Source organism: Pagrus pagrus (genome assembly GCF_965226575.1).
Source record: "Pagrus pagrus genome assembly, chromosome: 6".
Taxonomy (NCBI): Eukaryota; Metazoa; Chordata; class Actinopteri; order Spariformes; family Sparidae; genus Pagrus; species Pagrus pagrus.
The window spans coordinates 34,966,877-34,980,115 of record NC_140190.1 but is presented as its reverse complement, the minus strand read 5'-3'; the positions used below and the strand labels follow the sequence as shown (position 1 = coordinate 34,980,115).

Sequence of the window (13,239 nt, the reverse complement as noted above, 5' to 3'; positions counted from 1 at the left end):
ATACTGGACACGATCAATCTGTCCCTATTAACCCAATTAAACCTCTTCTAAAAAAGTGAACACTTGATCCAGAGGTTTTAGCAAACTATAGACCCATATCTAACCTTCCCTTTTTCTCTACGATCCTTGAGAAAACAGTTGCCAATCAGCTGTGTGACTTTCATCATAACAAGTCTAGGGGAGCGTGCCTCCAGGCAAATGTAGTATAGTGACTGTTTAGGCTAGAAAAATCTACTAAATGACGTTGTTTCAAGTAAACTCTGGATGTCGCCACTTCAGGACACTTGGATTGCAGTGGATGAGCAGTATGGAGGAATATTACAAAGTTTTTGTGTAGTTTTATGGACCTTTTCATCTCGGACACCATTGACGCCAGTTATATGGATTTTTGCTGCAGGAGGGTACCCCCGCGGGTCTCCAGCTGCACTTTGAGGAATAAGAAACTACACCGGGCTTCTCATCAGCATGAGGGTGAGTCGATAATGACTGAATTTCGTTCTAGAGTGAACTATTCCTTTAAGGACATAAAAACCTGGATGACCTGCAATTTTCTGCTACTGAACTCAGACAAAACAGAAGTTATTGTGCTGAGCCCTAAACATTTTAGAGACACATCATCTAATGAAAGAGCTACTCTGGATAGCAATACTCTGACCTCCAGCACCACAGTATGAATCTGGGAGTTATTTTGATCAGGATATGTCCTTTAACTCCACATAAAACAAATTTCAAGGACTGCCTTCTTCCACCTATGGAACATTGCAAAAATCAGGAACATCCTGTCACAAAACATTGCAGAGAAATGAGTCCATGCTTTTGTTACCTCAAGGCTGGATTATTGTAATTCTCTTTAATCAGGCTGCCCCACCTCCACTGCTGATTTTAATTTTTTTCACGAGAGGGGAGGAGAGGAAAAGGAGGTAAAGGAGGTAAAGGAAGACAGGGGCAGAGGAGTGGAGAGGGCTGCCTTTTATCTTGTACAGTTAACCTATATTATTTTGTGCTATGCTGCTTATATGCTTTTACTCACATGTGTTAATTGACCTGTAGCTATATGAAGCATCCAAAGTGAGGACGCAGTCTTATAACTTTAGAAACTAATGTTATATTATTTTGGGCTATCACACATTGTCAGTAAAGAATAGAAAGAGAGGACTGTCTTATAACTTTAGAAACTAAAGTTATATTATTTTGGGCTATCACACATTGTCAGTAAAGAATAGAAAGAGAGGACTGTCTTATAACTTTAGAAACTAAAGTTGTATGTTTTCTTGCTACTGTCGTGTCATATCCAGACCTTTCACACACACATTAGTAAAGCATTAAGCATATAAATGAGGAACTTTGCACTTACCTGAATATGTCAGTTCAACGATTATAATAACAAGCATTGGGTAAATGTCAACACTGAAGCAAGCAATGTAGACGGAATGAAGAAGAATTCAAGATAATCATCCTCAGGAGGGAAAACAAACTGCTTTGTGACTTGCCTACTGTGTGTAAGGGGCACCATGACGCTACAGCTGTCAATTAAAGACAGCTGACAGATTCCCTCAGAAATATAAATGATTATTTGGACAGGATTCATTGAAGATCATAAATTCAGGTTATTTTATCACTGAAAATATTGTTAAATTCATGCTAATTAGCACTGTGTGATAATACAACACGTCGGTGATGCAAGTTAAAAAAGGAGAGTCAAGAATATCACTGTATATCACTGCAAACACAACTAGCAGTGTTTGCAGTAGCAATGCAGTTTTTCTTAACTGGCAGGGTGACACAGTGCACTACATTTGGTGTTCCCTTCAGGAATTGCTCTTGAGAAAATGTCCTGCCCTGTATGTTTGAATTTTCAGATGATTTAAAAAAACTTGCTCATTACAACTCATATGTAGTTTACGTACTTGCAGCCCTTATGCTGCCAGCAGACGATATAAACCTCCCGGACATCACACTTTGCAAACGTACCAAAAAAAAAAAAAGGGGCGTGTGATACCTTCGCTGCTACGACTCTGTCCTAGGAGAAACACTGGAGTATGGTCTAGACCTGCTTTATTTGGAAAGTGAGATGACTTTTGTTGTGAATTGGTCGCTATACAAATAAAGATTGATTGATTGATTCCAACACCACTGTGGTAAATACAAATCCCAGCTGTGTGATTGCGTCACGTTATGTGTTGAAGTAAACATGTATGTAATGCTTTGACCTTCCCCTCTCACTGAAGTTACATACTGCAGAAACAAGAGACAGAGACACCCTTTACCCCGTTACAAGACATCAACATGACTCTGAAGCTGTTATTTTCACCCTCTGAGCAGTTTTTTCCTATTTTTGATTCACCTGATCTTTTTGTGTTATAATACTTGCATAAGATCAACCCTGTAATGCACAATCAACTAATATACAATACATCATTTTTTTCAGGACAACCTAGGCTATCAGAATATGCATGCTTTAGAGATGTCACATGAATGTGTTGATAATTGTGTCCATAAAGAAAAAAGAAAAAAAAAATGACAGCTGAACACTGGTCACTGGTTTACTTCCAGGCTGGACTATTGTAATTCTCTATTATCAGGCTGCCCTAACAAGTCTCTAAAGAGTCTCCAGCTGGTCCAGAACGCTGCAGCACGTGTACTGACAGGAACTAAGAAAAGAGATCATATTACTCCTGTATTGGCCTCTCTGCACTGGCTCCCTGTAAAATCAAGAATAGAGTTTAAAATCCTTCTCCTCACTTACAAAGCTGTTAATGGTCAGGCACCATCATATCTCCAGGAGCTCTTACTACCCTATCACCCAACTAGAGCATTACGCTCCCAGAACGCAGGATTACTTGTAGTTCCTAAAGTCTCCAAAAGCAGAATGGGAGCCAGAGCCTTCAGTTATCAAGCTCCTCTTCTGTGGAACCATCTTCCCGTTTTGGTCCGGGAGGCGGACACCCTCTCTACCTTTAAGAGTAGACTTAAGACCTTCCTTTTTGATAGAGCTTATAGTTAGGGCTGGCCCAGGCCTGTCTTGGACCAGCTCTTAGTTAAGCTTCTCTCTCCTCCTCTCCTCTCCATCTGTATACATTATGCCTGTATACATGCCCCATCTCATTTTTTTTTGGGGGGCAAGTTTTTCCTCACTCGAATCGAGGGTCGAAGGACAGAGGGTGTCATCTCTGTACAGATTGTAAAGCCCTCTGAGGCAAACTGTGATTTGTGAATTTGGGCTATACAAATAAAATCTGATTTGATTTGAATTTGATCTCTACATGTCACTGACTTCACTTCTTCCCCGGAGTCCTTGTGCTTTCTAGTCCTACAGGCTCCCATGGATCCTGGCCGCGCCCGGGTCGTGGATCGTGGATGCGCCTACTGCCATGGCCCTGCCTGATTGTGGATGCGCCTACTGCCATGGCCCTGCCTGATCGTGGATGCACCTACTGCTATGGCCCTGCCTGATCGTGGATGCGCCTACTGCTATGGCCCTGCCTGATCATGGATGCGCCTACTGCCATGGCCCTGCCTGACACCCACCACTGCTGTTGCTAATATTAGTCATATCTCTGTTACATACGTTCCACTACTATTATTGTAATGCATTACTACATACTATCCTTACCGTTAACCACTGCTACTGTTATCACTAGTAATCACATTTCCATGTGTATTTCATTATTATTGCTGTAATTCATCTTTATGTGCTTTCATTCCTGTCAACCATCCATTATAATTGTATACATTGTGATCTCGTTGATCTGCTCTGTACATGCGACATCTATTGCACGTCTGTCCCTCCTGGGAGAGGGACCCCTCCTCTGTGGCTCTTCCTGAGGTTTCTTCCGCATTTTTTTTTTCCCCGTTAAAAGGGCTTTTCAAGTTTTTCCTCACTCGAATCGAGGGTCGAAGGAAAGAGGGTGTTGTCTCTGTACAGATTGTAAAGCCCTCTGAGGCAAACTGTGATTTGTGAATTTGGGCTATACAAATAAAATTTGATTTGATTTGATTTTGATTTGGTCAGATCACAGTACTGTCAGTGTTACAGAATGGTTAAGCCACTACAGCAGTGTGTTACTTTCTTTCCACTTCCACCACAAACCCTGCTAAATGTTACCTGACTTCGGTAGAAGCTTCACAGCACATGACATGTGTGACTCAGCAGTCCTGGGATCACGTGGTGAGAAGCCCATCACAGACTGGATCTCCACATGCAGTGATGTCACGGTGGGGATTGAATCCAGCAGGATCTCCATGAAGTCAGTGCGCGGCAGGACACTGACGCTCAGATGAGTGAGGGAGCTGCAGGAGCTATGAAACAGCTGCCTCAGGGCTACAGCCAGGCTCCACACGTCTGGGTCCCTGAAGGTCGCTGCACACACAAACACGAATCATTCCTGCACAACACAACCAATGTGTGGTCTAGATTCACTGAAGGGCAAATAATGCACTATTTATCTATTGATTCAATACAGTAATAGGGTGTACATGTAATTAAATTCATCCCTCTCAGTGTTGCTACAGTTCAATGTCAGAACTCTGTAGCAGTCCCATTGTCTAAGACTTGCTATCTTTCTTTGTTTTGGGCTGATTTTCAAAATTCCTCTGGACTAACTGCAGGTGATTCAGATCACCTGTGTGCAGGGTGGGAGACTGACTCCTGATTGAGGAGTGGAAGCAGCTTGGGCATTTCCCTCCCAGCCAATCATGGTGTGACGATGCCCTTTTGTGAAGGCTAAAAGGAGGTGGGGAATTCTGAATCCATCGCTCTCTCATTCTGAATCTGTCCCCGACTCACTGAGAACCTCATCCCCTTAGATGACCAGCCAGAAACTCTGGTCTGTTTAGGCCCTGTTGTGTTTTCTTGGCCACTTCACATCATTCTAGTGAGGAAACTGTGTTTATTTTTGACCCCCTTGAAACCCAAAACCTTATATACACCTTCAGTTTGACATTTTATTTCCCTGGGGCTTGTAGGAGCACATTTCAGTTTGATTATCTCTGAGGAGGTATTTGTTTATTGATTTATTGTCCAAGTAGCGGACATCCCCTCTAGATTTACATGTTTTTTGTTTCTATTTTTATGTAGGTTGGGCTGCTTGTAAGCATTTTACTGCCAGTACCACCACAACTCAAAGGGCATTACTGCCTCCCTCAATCCCTGCACTCCTCTGCTCATTGCTCCAGTCTGCAGCTCATACTTTATTGTATGGATGTAGACTCAAATGTACTCCAAGGAGTTCCTTACTGCTTCTGAAACACTTTCATTTTAATACTGATCTGCTTATTCTACCTACAGACGCAGACAAGACCATCGGCCAGAAGATTGCCTATTTCTGTATGAATAATTATTCTTAATGCCTGTCACCAGGTCAGATTTGCATTTATTCAGTCAGAAAAGTCAAAAAATAAAACTACTCTTTATGGTGGAGCTCTGAGGATGAACTAAGGACAGAAGGTTAGTCTGTAGTAGTGTTCTGACTTTGATAGGATACCTGCCTAAAATACCTTGATACCAATACTGAAATGACACCACGGCAAAAATTATGGTTTTAACATCGACAACAGAGGATATGTAGGCTATGTAGCTGTATCATTAATTGTACAATTTATTTATATTACTGTAGAAATGAGCTTGACTAGGAATCTGGGATTTAGCCATCGCAGTTTGTCTTGCCTTGAAAAGTCAAGAAAGTTTGTTTGGCAGGAGGGGTGCTATGTTTAAACTGCACACAAGAGGGGGCTAATAATAGAGCTTGTTATTATTTACTGAGGGCATCTTAAACGATAACTACCGTTTTTTACAACCTGGACCTTATTTCCAGCAAAATCTATGATCATTTACTCACCCAGATAACTTTGGTGTCATTTGAAGTTGTCCGGACGAAATTAGATCCAGTGTAGCGCCGCTATATCCATATAATGCGAGTGACGGGGCACCGAAACACAGCCTCTATGAGCATTATCTGCCACGAAACTAGTTCATTTCACCAATATTTTGTTACGATACGCTAGTGCTATTCCCCTCTGAGTCCGGGCTTGTCTGTTATCAACATCCGGGGTCAAACTAGCAATAGCAGCTACAGGTAAACAAGCCGGCTGTCGCGGGTGCGCGCGCAGCTCAGAGATGACATCTTCCAGGTCAGAGGTAGTAGGTCAACCTACAGACCCCGGATGTTGACAATAGACGAGCCCGAACTCAGAGGGGAATAGCACTAGCGTATCATAACAAAATATTGGTGAAATGAACTAGTTTCGTGGCAGATAATGCTCATAGAGGCTGCGCTTCGGTGCCCGGATCACTCGCATTATATGGATATACGCGGCGCTACACTGGATCTAATTTCGTCCGAACGACTCCAAATGACACCAAAGTTATCTGGGTGAGTAAATGATCGTATTTTATGCTAGAAATAAGGTCCAGGTTGTAAAAAACGGTAGTTATCCTTTAAGTGACAATTCTTACATTATAGCAGATGAAAAGAACAGAAGTACAGAAAGTCTTTGTTCTTTTATTAATTAAAAAACTAAACTCAATTAAATTATTCTGCTGCAGCTGCTGAGCTTTATAGCCAAAAATAAAAATTGGCTCACAATTGAAGGATTTTTGTCACAGAACATGTGAAAACCAGAAAAAAAATGTTCTTCAATTCTCTACGACTTATTTTCTGGACAGTTCTTTGACCACTTCCAGGTTCTTAGACAGGAAAACAGGCGTGTCAATGTGCACCTCAGTCAGCCTACTGGTATGCTGAACACTCATTCTGAAGCACAGCTTGAGGCTGGAATGCACAGGTACTGTCTGGCAAAATGTGAGAGAGTTGGCAGAGTGGCTGCATGATTCTTCCACCAGGTGAGTGGGTTTTCAGAAGCAATTATCTCTTTTATTTGTTTGTACAAGACGAATTCACCTGTCAGTTGGTCAGCAGGGGATTTAGAATGACCTGTGGGGGGGTCAGTCAGCCCCACCTGCCTCTGCTAGTTCTCCTGACTCTGCCTGCTTTTCAAACTTGATGGTGGACAGCAGGGTTTTCTGTTTTTGTTCCTCCTTGATGTTCCTGTTGTTGCTGCTCTGCTGCTTGAACCTGCTTCTTTGGCTGTTGTAGAGCTTCAGATTTCTGCAAAAGTATTGCCTTCACCTCTTCCTCCATGGTGACAAAAGTGTCCTTAAATTTTGGGTCGAGGAATGTTGCAGTGTTAAGGACGGTGTCTAGCAGTCTGCTTTCATATCTTGCTGTGAAGTCTGTTCTCATTTTGTTTTTCATGTCACTTGAAAGTGTGCTTTCTCCAACTGTCAGACAGGAAAATATTTTCCATTTCACGGAAGAAAACGTTACGGGTCATCTGTGAAGCTGCTTAGTGGGCCCAGGACCTCTCTAACAGTTTATAGTGTTGCCATGTCTGAGTCTTTGGGCATCAGGTGCCATTTCTCAATATTTTCAGCCAAAACAGCACAGACGGCTGGTTGCTGTATACAGAATCTGTCCAGCATCTCAAAAGGTGGAGTTCCAGCGTGTAGGCTCATCAAGGATGAGCTTTTGCTCTAGTAGCTTCAAGGTCTTCGGTTTCTCCTTTAAAGGTATAGTTGGTAATCCTGTTCAGAAACACTTTTTGTTATACTGGGTGAAATGGTCTTCCCACCCTGAGAGTAGTCCATACATAATGTGTTCAGAAAAAGGAACGAAATAAATCAGACCTCTGTGGCAGCTGCAGGCCTGTAAAAACTCTGACCAATCCCTCCCTCTCGGTCCGAGTTGAAAGAACCAATCCGATGCCTTCATGTCTCGTCCTGCCTGCACCCCCCTCTGTCCCCCCCTCCTCCCTGCGCGCACTCATCACGTGTCACCGTTGCCGGATATATTCAGCACGCTGCATATGGAGTTAGCAGGAGATCCACACTCCAGGTCAGAAGGTGGCGGTAATGCACACCTAAAAGTTGTTTGCCAACAGCCATAAAACAACAGCAGAAGAAGAAGAGTTAGCAGAGTTAGCAGGAGATAACAGTGGCAGAGAAAATGCAGCCAAAAGTAGCACTTCCAGAAGTGATGCAGAGGTTGCTGTCTTTCTGTTGGACAGGTAATTATTTGTTTTGCTTCGGGGGGATTTGTTATTTTCATGAAATATGTAATGTTAGCCAACTTAGCTACTTTTGTAGCTTGTATTAGCCCAATACTAACGGCTCTCCTCTGCCCTGCTGACGGACTGTCTGATGCACGTTCAAGTTTGTGGGGGCGGGGCTTTGGACGGAGCACTGACGGGAGGGGGAGAAGGGGATGGAGCTTAGACGAGGTGCCACTTTCAAATCTTGCTAGCTCTCCAACATTACCAACTATACCTTTAAGCTCCCCATCATTTTGACCAACCTGGAAAAGGCAGACAGAGTTTTCCCGAGCCTAGACAAGCATGGGTCAAGGCCTGTAGCCTTGCCTACATCCAGATGAAGGTTATGGCCAAAACATGGTATCTAAGTGTAGCTTTCAAATGCCTTTTTGTTATTGGAGGCACCATCATTGGTTATTCCAGCCATTTTTGACAGGTCCAGTCCCCAGTTCTCAAACAACATCTCCTCCAGGGCTTCATGGAGAGTGTGTCTGATGTATGATCTGAATATAAAGCTGAACATCCTAAACACCAGGACTGTGTTTCCCAGGATTCAGTGACCACCATATATGCATCAACTGCCCTGCTCGTCCAGATGTTAGTGGTACACGCAAAAAAAGGCTGGCATGCGAGTTGTGCCTGAATAAAAGTCCTGGTCTCAGTGTACAGCTTTGGGATTTCATTATACATGAAATTATTTCTCCCAGGCTTTTTATATTTTTTGTCCAACACAAGGTTTTCTTCTTTTCTCAACTGTATATATTGGCACTTGATCAATACAGATAAACTCAGCTACAGCTCTGTTCAATCTTTTTACATCTTTTGAATCTTTATCATACTTTTGGATGTTTTCAAGGCTGCAACCTCCCAGGAACGATCCAGTTTTCACCTTAGCCTATATAAATAATAAACAGAAATGACATTCACTCTGGTACTTCTTGATGTAAAGCTCAAACCCAGGATTATGAGAATGCACACTACAGTAGACTGATCATAAATGACTCAATACACCTCCTTGGCAGAGGTCTGCACTCCACTGAGTGCATTTCTAGTAATAGAAATAAATATTGACAAAAATGTAGGCCTATATGCCCTGATTATCATTACCAGTAGCCTACAGATTGAGTATACATTGATTATTTATAACTGATGTTGTTGATCCGCATAATTTTGAACAACTGATTTCTAGTAGCTTGTAAGTGTTTGCATAGAGATGTTTGCCAGTTGGAAAGTTTGGAAACTGTTATCATTGCCCTAATTGCCTCGTCAAGCTCCGAAGGTGGAAAAGGTTATCTTAAGAGTCAAGACAAGATACATAGATCATTCCATCGTTACACAGTAAACAGTGAAATGAGATGACGTTTCAGGACTCCATGCTATAGACACATGCGAACAGTTATCATAAGCCTCAGCAAATTGCCTCGTCAAACTCTGTTGACGAAAAATGTTCGCTTGTCTCAATATAAATCACGCTCATTTGATTTATTTTTGAGTGCATGTAACATTAATTATGTTATCTACCACATTTTCTAACCTATCGCTTTTGGAAATTGTAAACTTTGAAACTTGTACCTCCTGAAGCCACCTCCACTGCACCTGCAGGGAGCAGAGCACTGCACACACATACACTGCCCCACTGGAAAGAAAAAACGGCTCCTACTAAAACACTCATCCTTGTAGTACCGGTACTGATAAAATGTGGTATCCTACTGTTTTTAACGGCAGGGTATCACAATACTTTTCTAGTATCGGTTTACCGTGCAACGATACTCTGTAGTCTGTAGTCTGGTGGTATGGCACTATTACAAACGTGACTCTGTTTCACCATCGTCATCTTTAGTCCAAAGGAGCCCCCAGAATCAACAAAAACTCAATTAATCAAACAAAAATGTTCAGAAAGTAATACTACTGTATGAAACATAGATTAAATATTAACGAAAGCCAGGATTTAGTTCTGAAAGTGAGATAGTGTTTAAAGGCCAAGCAAGCATTTTCTCCATTTAAAGTCACATAGGACACAGTAGTGCCCGACTATAAACTAAAGACTTGTGGCACAGTGTTTAGGATTGAGGGTAGTGTAGTATTGCTCCATACCATGGTGACTAAGACGTGTTCTTTTTAAATCAGGGTTTATATCATACAGAATTGTTGCCTCTACTGGAGCAGATACCATTGTTTCACTGCCTCAGAGCTCGTGGTCAGTCTGTCATGGATGCTTACAGCATTATGTCTAATAATCAACATCCTCCATTCAGAATATGAATGACATGTTGGCTCTATGAGTAAACTTACAGTAGTAGCTGTGTAGTGTCAGAGAGCGCAGGCAGAAGAATGTGGGCAGGGTGGGGTTCAGCACTGTCAGGGAGTCGGACCCACAGTTCCTTATCTCCAGACGATGGATCTGTCCCGAGGGACAAGGCCCCGCTGAGGGACCATTACATGGACTGAACAGAGTACAGAGAGCCTGTGGGTCCATAGTATAGTTTGACTCCTCCTCCTCCACAGACACACAATCCATCTTTGAGCGTTTACATGCTGGGGCCTGACCCTCCTGGTCCTCTGAAGGCCTTGCTGTGAGACCTGAACTGCAGCTGGCCTTGTCAGCACTGGCTGAAGCAGCTGCTGATTTACAGCTCAGCTTCTTACTGTGCATCAGGTTCTTCAGCTCAGGGTTCATATACTGAGATCCCCGTCCATGAAGGAGCCAGGCCAGCACTATGGGAGACTGCAGGTGTACGACCAGTTCTGTAGCCACCCCATGGTCCAGCAGGCGGTGGAGGACATACAGGGCAGTCTTTGTCTTCTTCTTTGAATCGATGCATTGTGACACACCCACACTCCTGATGTGCTTCTCCAGGAGGTTGAGAAGAGGCCGCTGCTCAGCAGTTAAACCTTGAAGAGGCTTGTGCATGGTCATGAGAGAGAAATGTCTGACACATTTTGCTGCAGCCATCAGGAAGGACGGGTTGCTCAGATCTGTGAGGTTTTGTCTGATGAACGAGTTGGTGAAGCCGTAGAAGACAGCCGTAAACAGCCTCCTCATCACTCTGTGTTTGGCCTCTTCTTCTGTGTGCACGTCAATTACCTGCAGAGTAACACACGAGACACATCACACCTGGGCTCTACATGTTATTGTACACGTGACCTTTATGACATTACACCTACATGCTTCGGTCCACATATGTCCAGCAGGACTCTGACCCATGCAGAGTATGTTGATATCCCTGTGAGGAGGCAGACACAAACATGACATGATCATCTCTACCAACAAATTACAATCACAAAACACCAACTGTGAACTTCCACTACAGTTCTCACCTCTGTGATTGAGGGCAGGCTGGAGCTCATCCAGCTGACAAATAGTCAGGTGATGAAGAAGATCCTTAATGAGAGGCACTGGAAGATCTGAGTTTAGACACATTGGTTAGGACATTAACCCTCATTATGGCTACGATGATACAGGAGGACAAGTGCAATGAAAATGACAATAAGCCATGTTCTCTAGTTCTCACGTAACGTTATACGAAGCTGCTTGGTTACTTAGTTTTAATATCTTTCCCACCTTGCTTCGCTCCTCCCAGCCTCCTTGGTCCCATCTCCATGGAGAAGGATGGAGATTCTCTTTGTTTGTTTGTTTAAAATATACACTTAGCTTAATCAAATTGCTTTTACCATTTCCCTTTCAACAGTTCCAAGCCATTCCCCCTTTTCCTACTTTTAAACACACACACACACACACACACACACACACACACACACACACACACACACACACACACACACACCGTGTCTGGGCTCTTCCTGGGGGCCTGGGTGAGAGACAGGGTAGCTAACGCAGGATAGTATACGCTCAGCATAGAACTCAGCCATTAGAAAAAATAAATGATTTTTAATATCTTAAATAGCTGAAAAATAATGCCATTGTTGTTTAGAAGTAGTTTGGGGTCCATGCATGAAGTATAATTAATCTCCATTGTTTACGTTGTTTAATGAAAAATCCCATTTTGGGGGATATTTCCTATTTCATTGTCGTAAGACGTGTGATGCAATTCAGCGCCACAAAGCGTCCACTTGTTCCTTTATCTAACTTGTACAATGAAAATTGAAAAAGGAAGTCGAGTGCTGGAAACAGCCTTCAAAGTAAAAGTTGGGCATTTTGAAGCGTGTCGGCCGCAGCTGTCAGTTTTTATGAGAGCGAAATGATATAAATACAACCTAACAACAAATAGCCTAAATAATTTAGATAATTCATAACTGTTATACAGTGATATTTCCGCCACTCTCCCACAACTGAGAGAGATAATCACAGGGATTTTCAAAGTAAACACACCGTGTTTGAAATGGAGACTGAGCTGCCGGACTGCAGATCCAAAGTTTCAGTTTAACTGAGAGTTTTTATTTCCATGTCTAACTCCCGTCTCTACCGTGGCTACTTCACTTCCCGTAACTGTTACTATCTTGCTTGACAATGTTGCTCAGTTACGTTGCTATAGTAACCACCTTTAGAATTCCCACAGAGACTCCCCTTTAGCTGTCATACACATACACGTCACATTCACATTACAACATTCCTCCCCCCACAGTCCAAAACAAGTTTTTTGTTTATATATATATATATGTACATATATACCACTACGAGGTATGGGGTAGACCGCCCCTCCTTGAGGCACCTCGAAGGGATTATTCTGCCCCTGCATGAACATAGTCTTTGAGATACGTGGGTGCCTTCCTAACTCTAATAGGATACCGGCGCTCTCTTTCAGAACTCTGTTCTGACAGCACTGGCTCTTCTGCCTCTGATGCCAAAATCTCAGGCCCAGTGTAAACTGGTTCCTGTGGTTCAGAGTTCCTCGGAAAAGTCTCTTCCACAGAACTGGATCCCCCCGGTGTCAGATCATAACATGGGCGAATTTGATCCTATTACCTTTTCACCAGCTTGTCGTCCTGTGTTTTCGCCTTCCATGAAACCGGACCGGTCCTCTCGACCAGAGTTGCAGGAATCCACTTCTGACCTGCATATCCTCTCACATAGACTGAATCAGAATCTGTGAATCTCCGATCCCTTGCATGCCTGTCGTGCTGCTCTTGTTGTTTTGCCTGGTTTTGTCCCACTCTGCCTTCTAGTGAAGGGTGCACTAAGTCGAGCTGGGT

General features: G+C 43.0%; 1 protein-coding gene across 7 annotated transcripts in view; it reads right to left on the bottom strand.

The window, feature by feature from the left end:
* The window catches only part of lrrc41 (leucine rich repeat containing 41), a 64,664-nt gene that overhangs the window by 30,649 nt on the left and 20,776 nt on the right, over positions 1–13,239 (bottom strand). For 6 of the 7 annotated variants that reach the window (XR_014622801.1, XM_084355741.1, XM_084355743.1 and 3 more), the window contains exons 2-5: positions 11,407–11,493; positions 11,254–11,312; positions 10,381–11,173; positions 4,106–4,360 (exon numbers count right to left, since the gene is read on the bottom strand). Coding sequence is in view for 6 of the 7 variants with exons in the window: in XM_084355741.1 (XP_084211867.1) it covers positions 4,106–4,360; positions 10,381–11,173; positions 11,254–11,312; positions 11,407–11,493 (1,194 nt within the window). In the remaining variant the exon portion in view is untranslated. Of the gene's footprint in view, positions 1–4,105; positions 4,361–10,380; positions 11,174–11,253; positions 11,313–11,406; positions 11,494–12,418; positions 12,661–13,239 lie in introns of those variants that run through there. The other variant, XM_084355746.1, reaches the window with a different exon arrangement.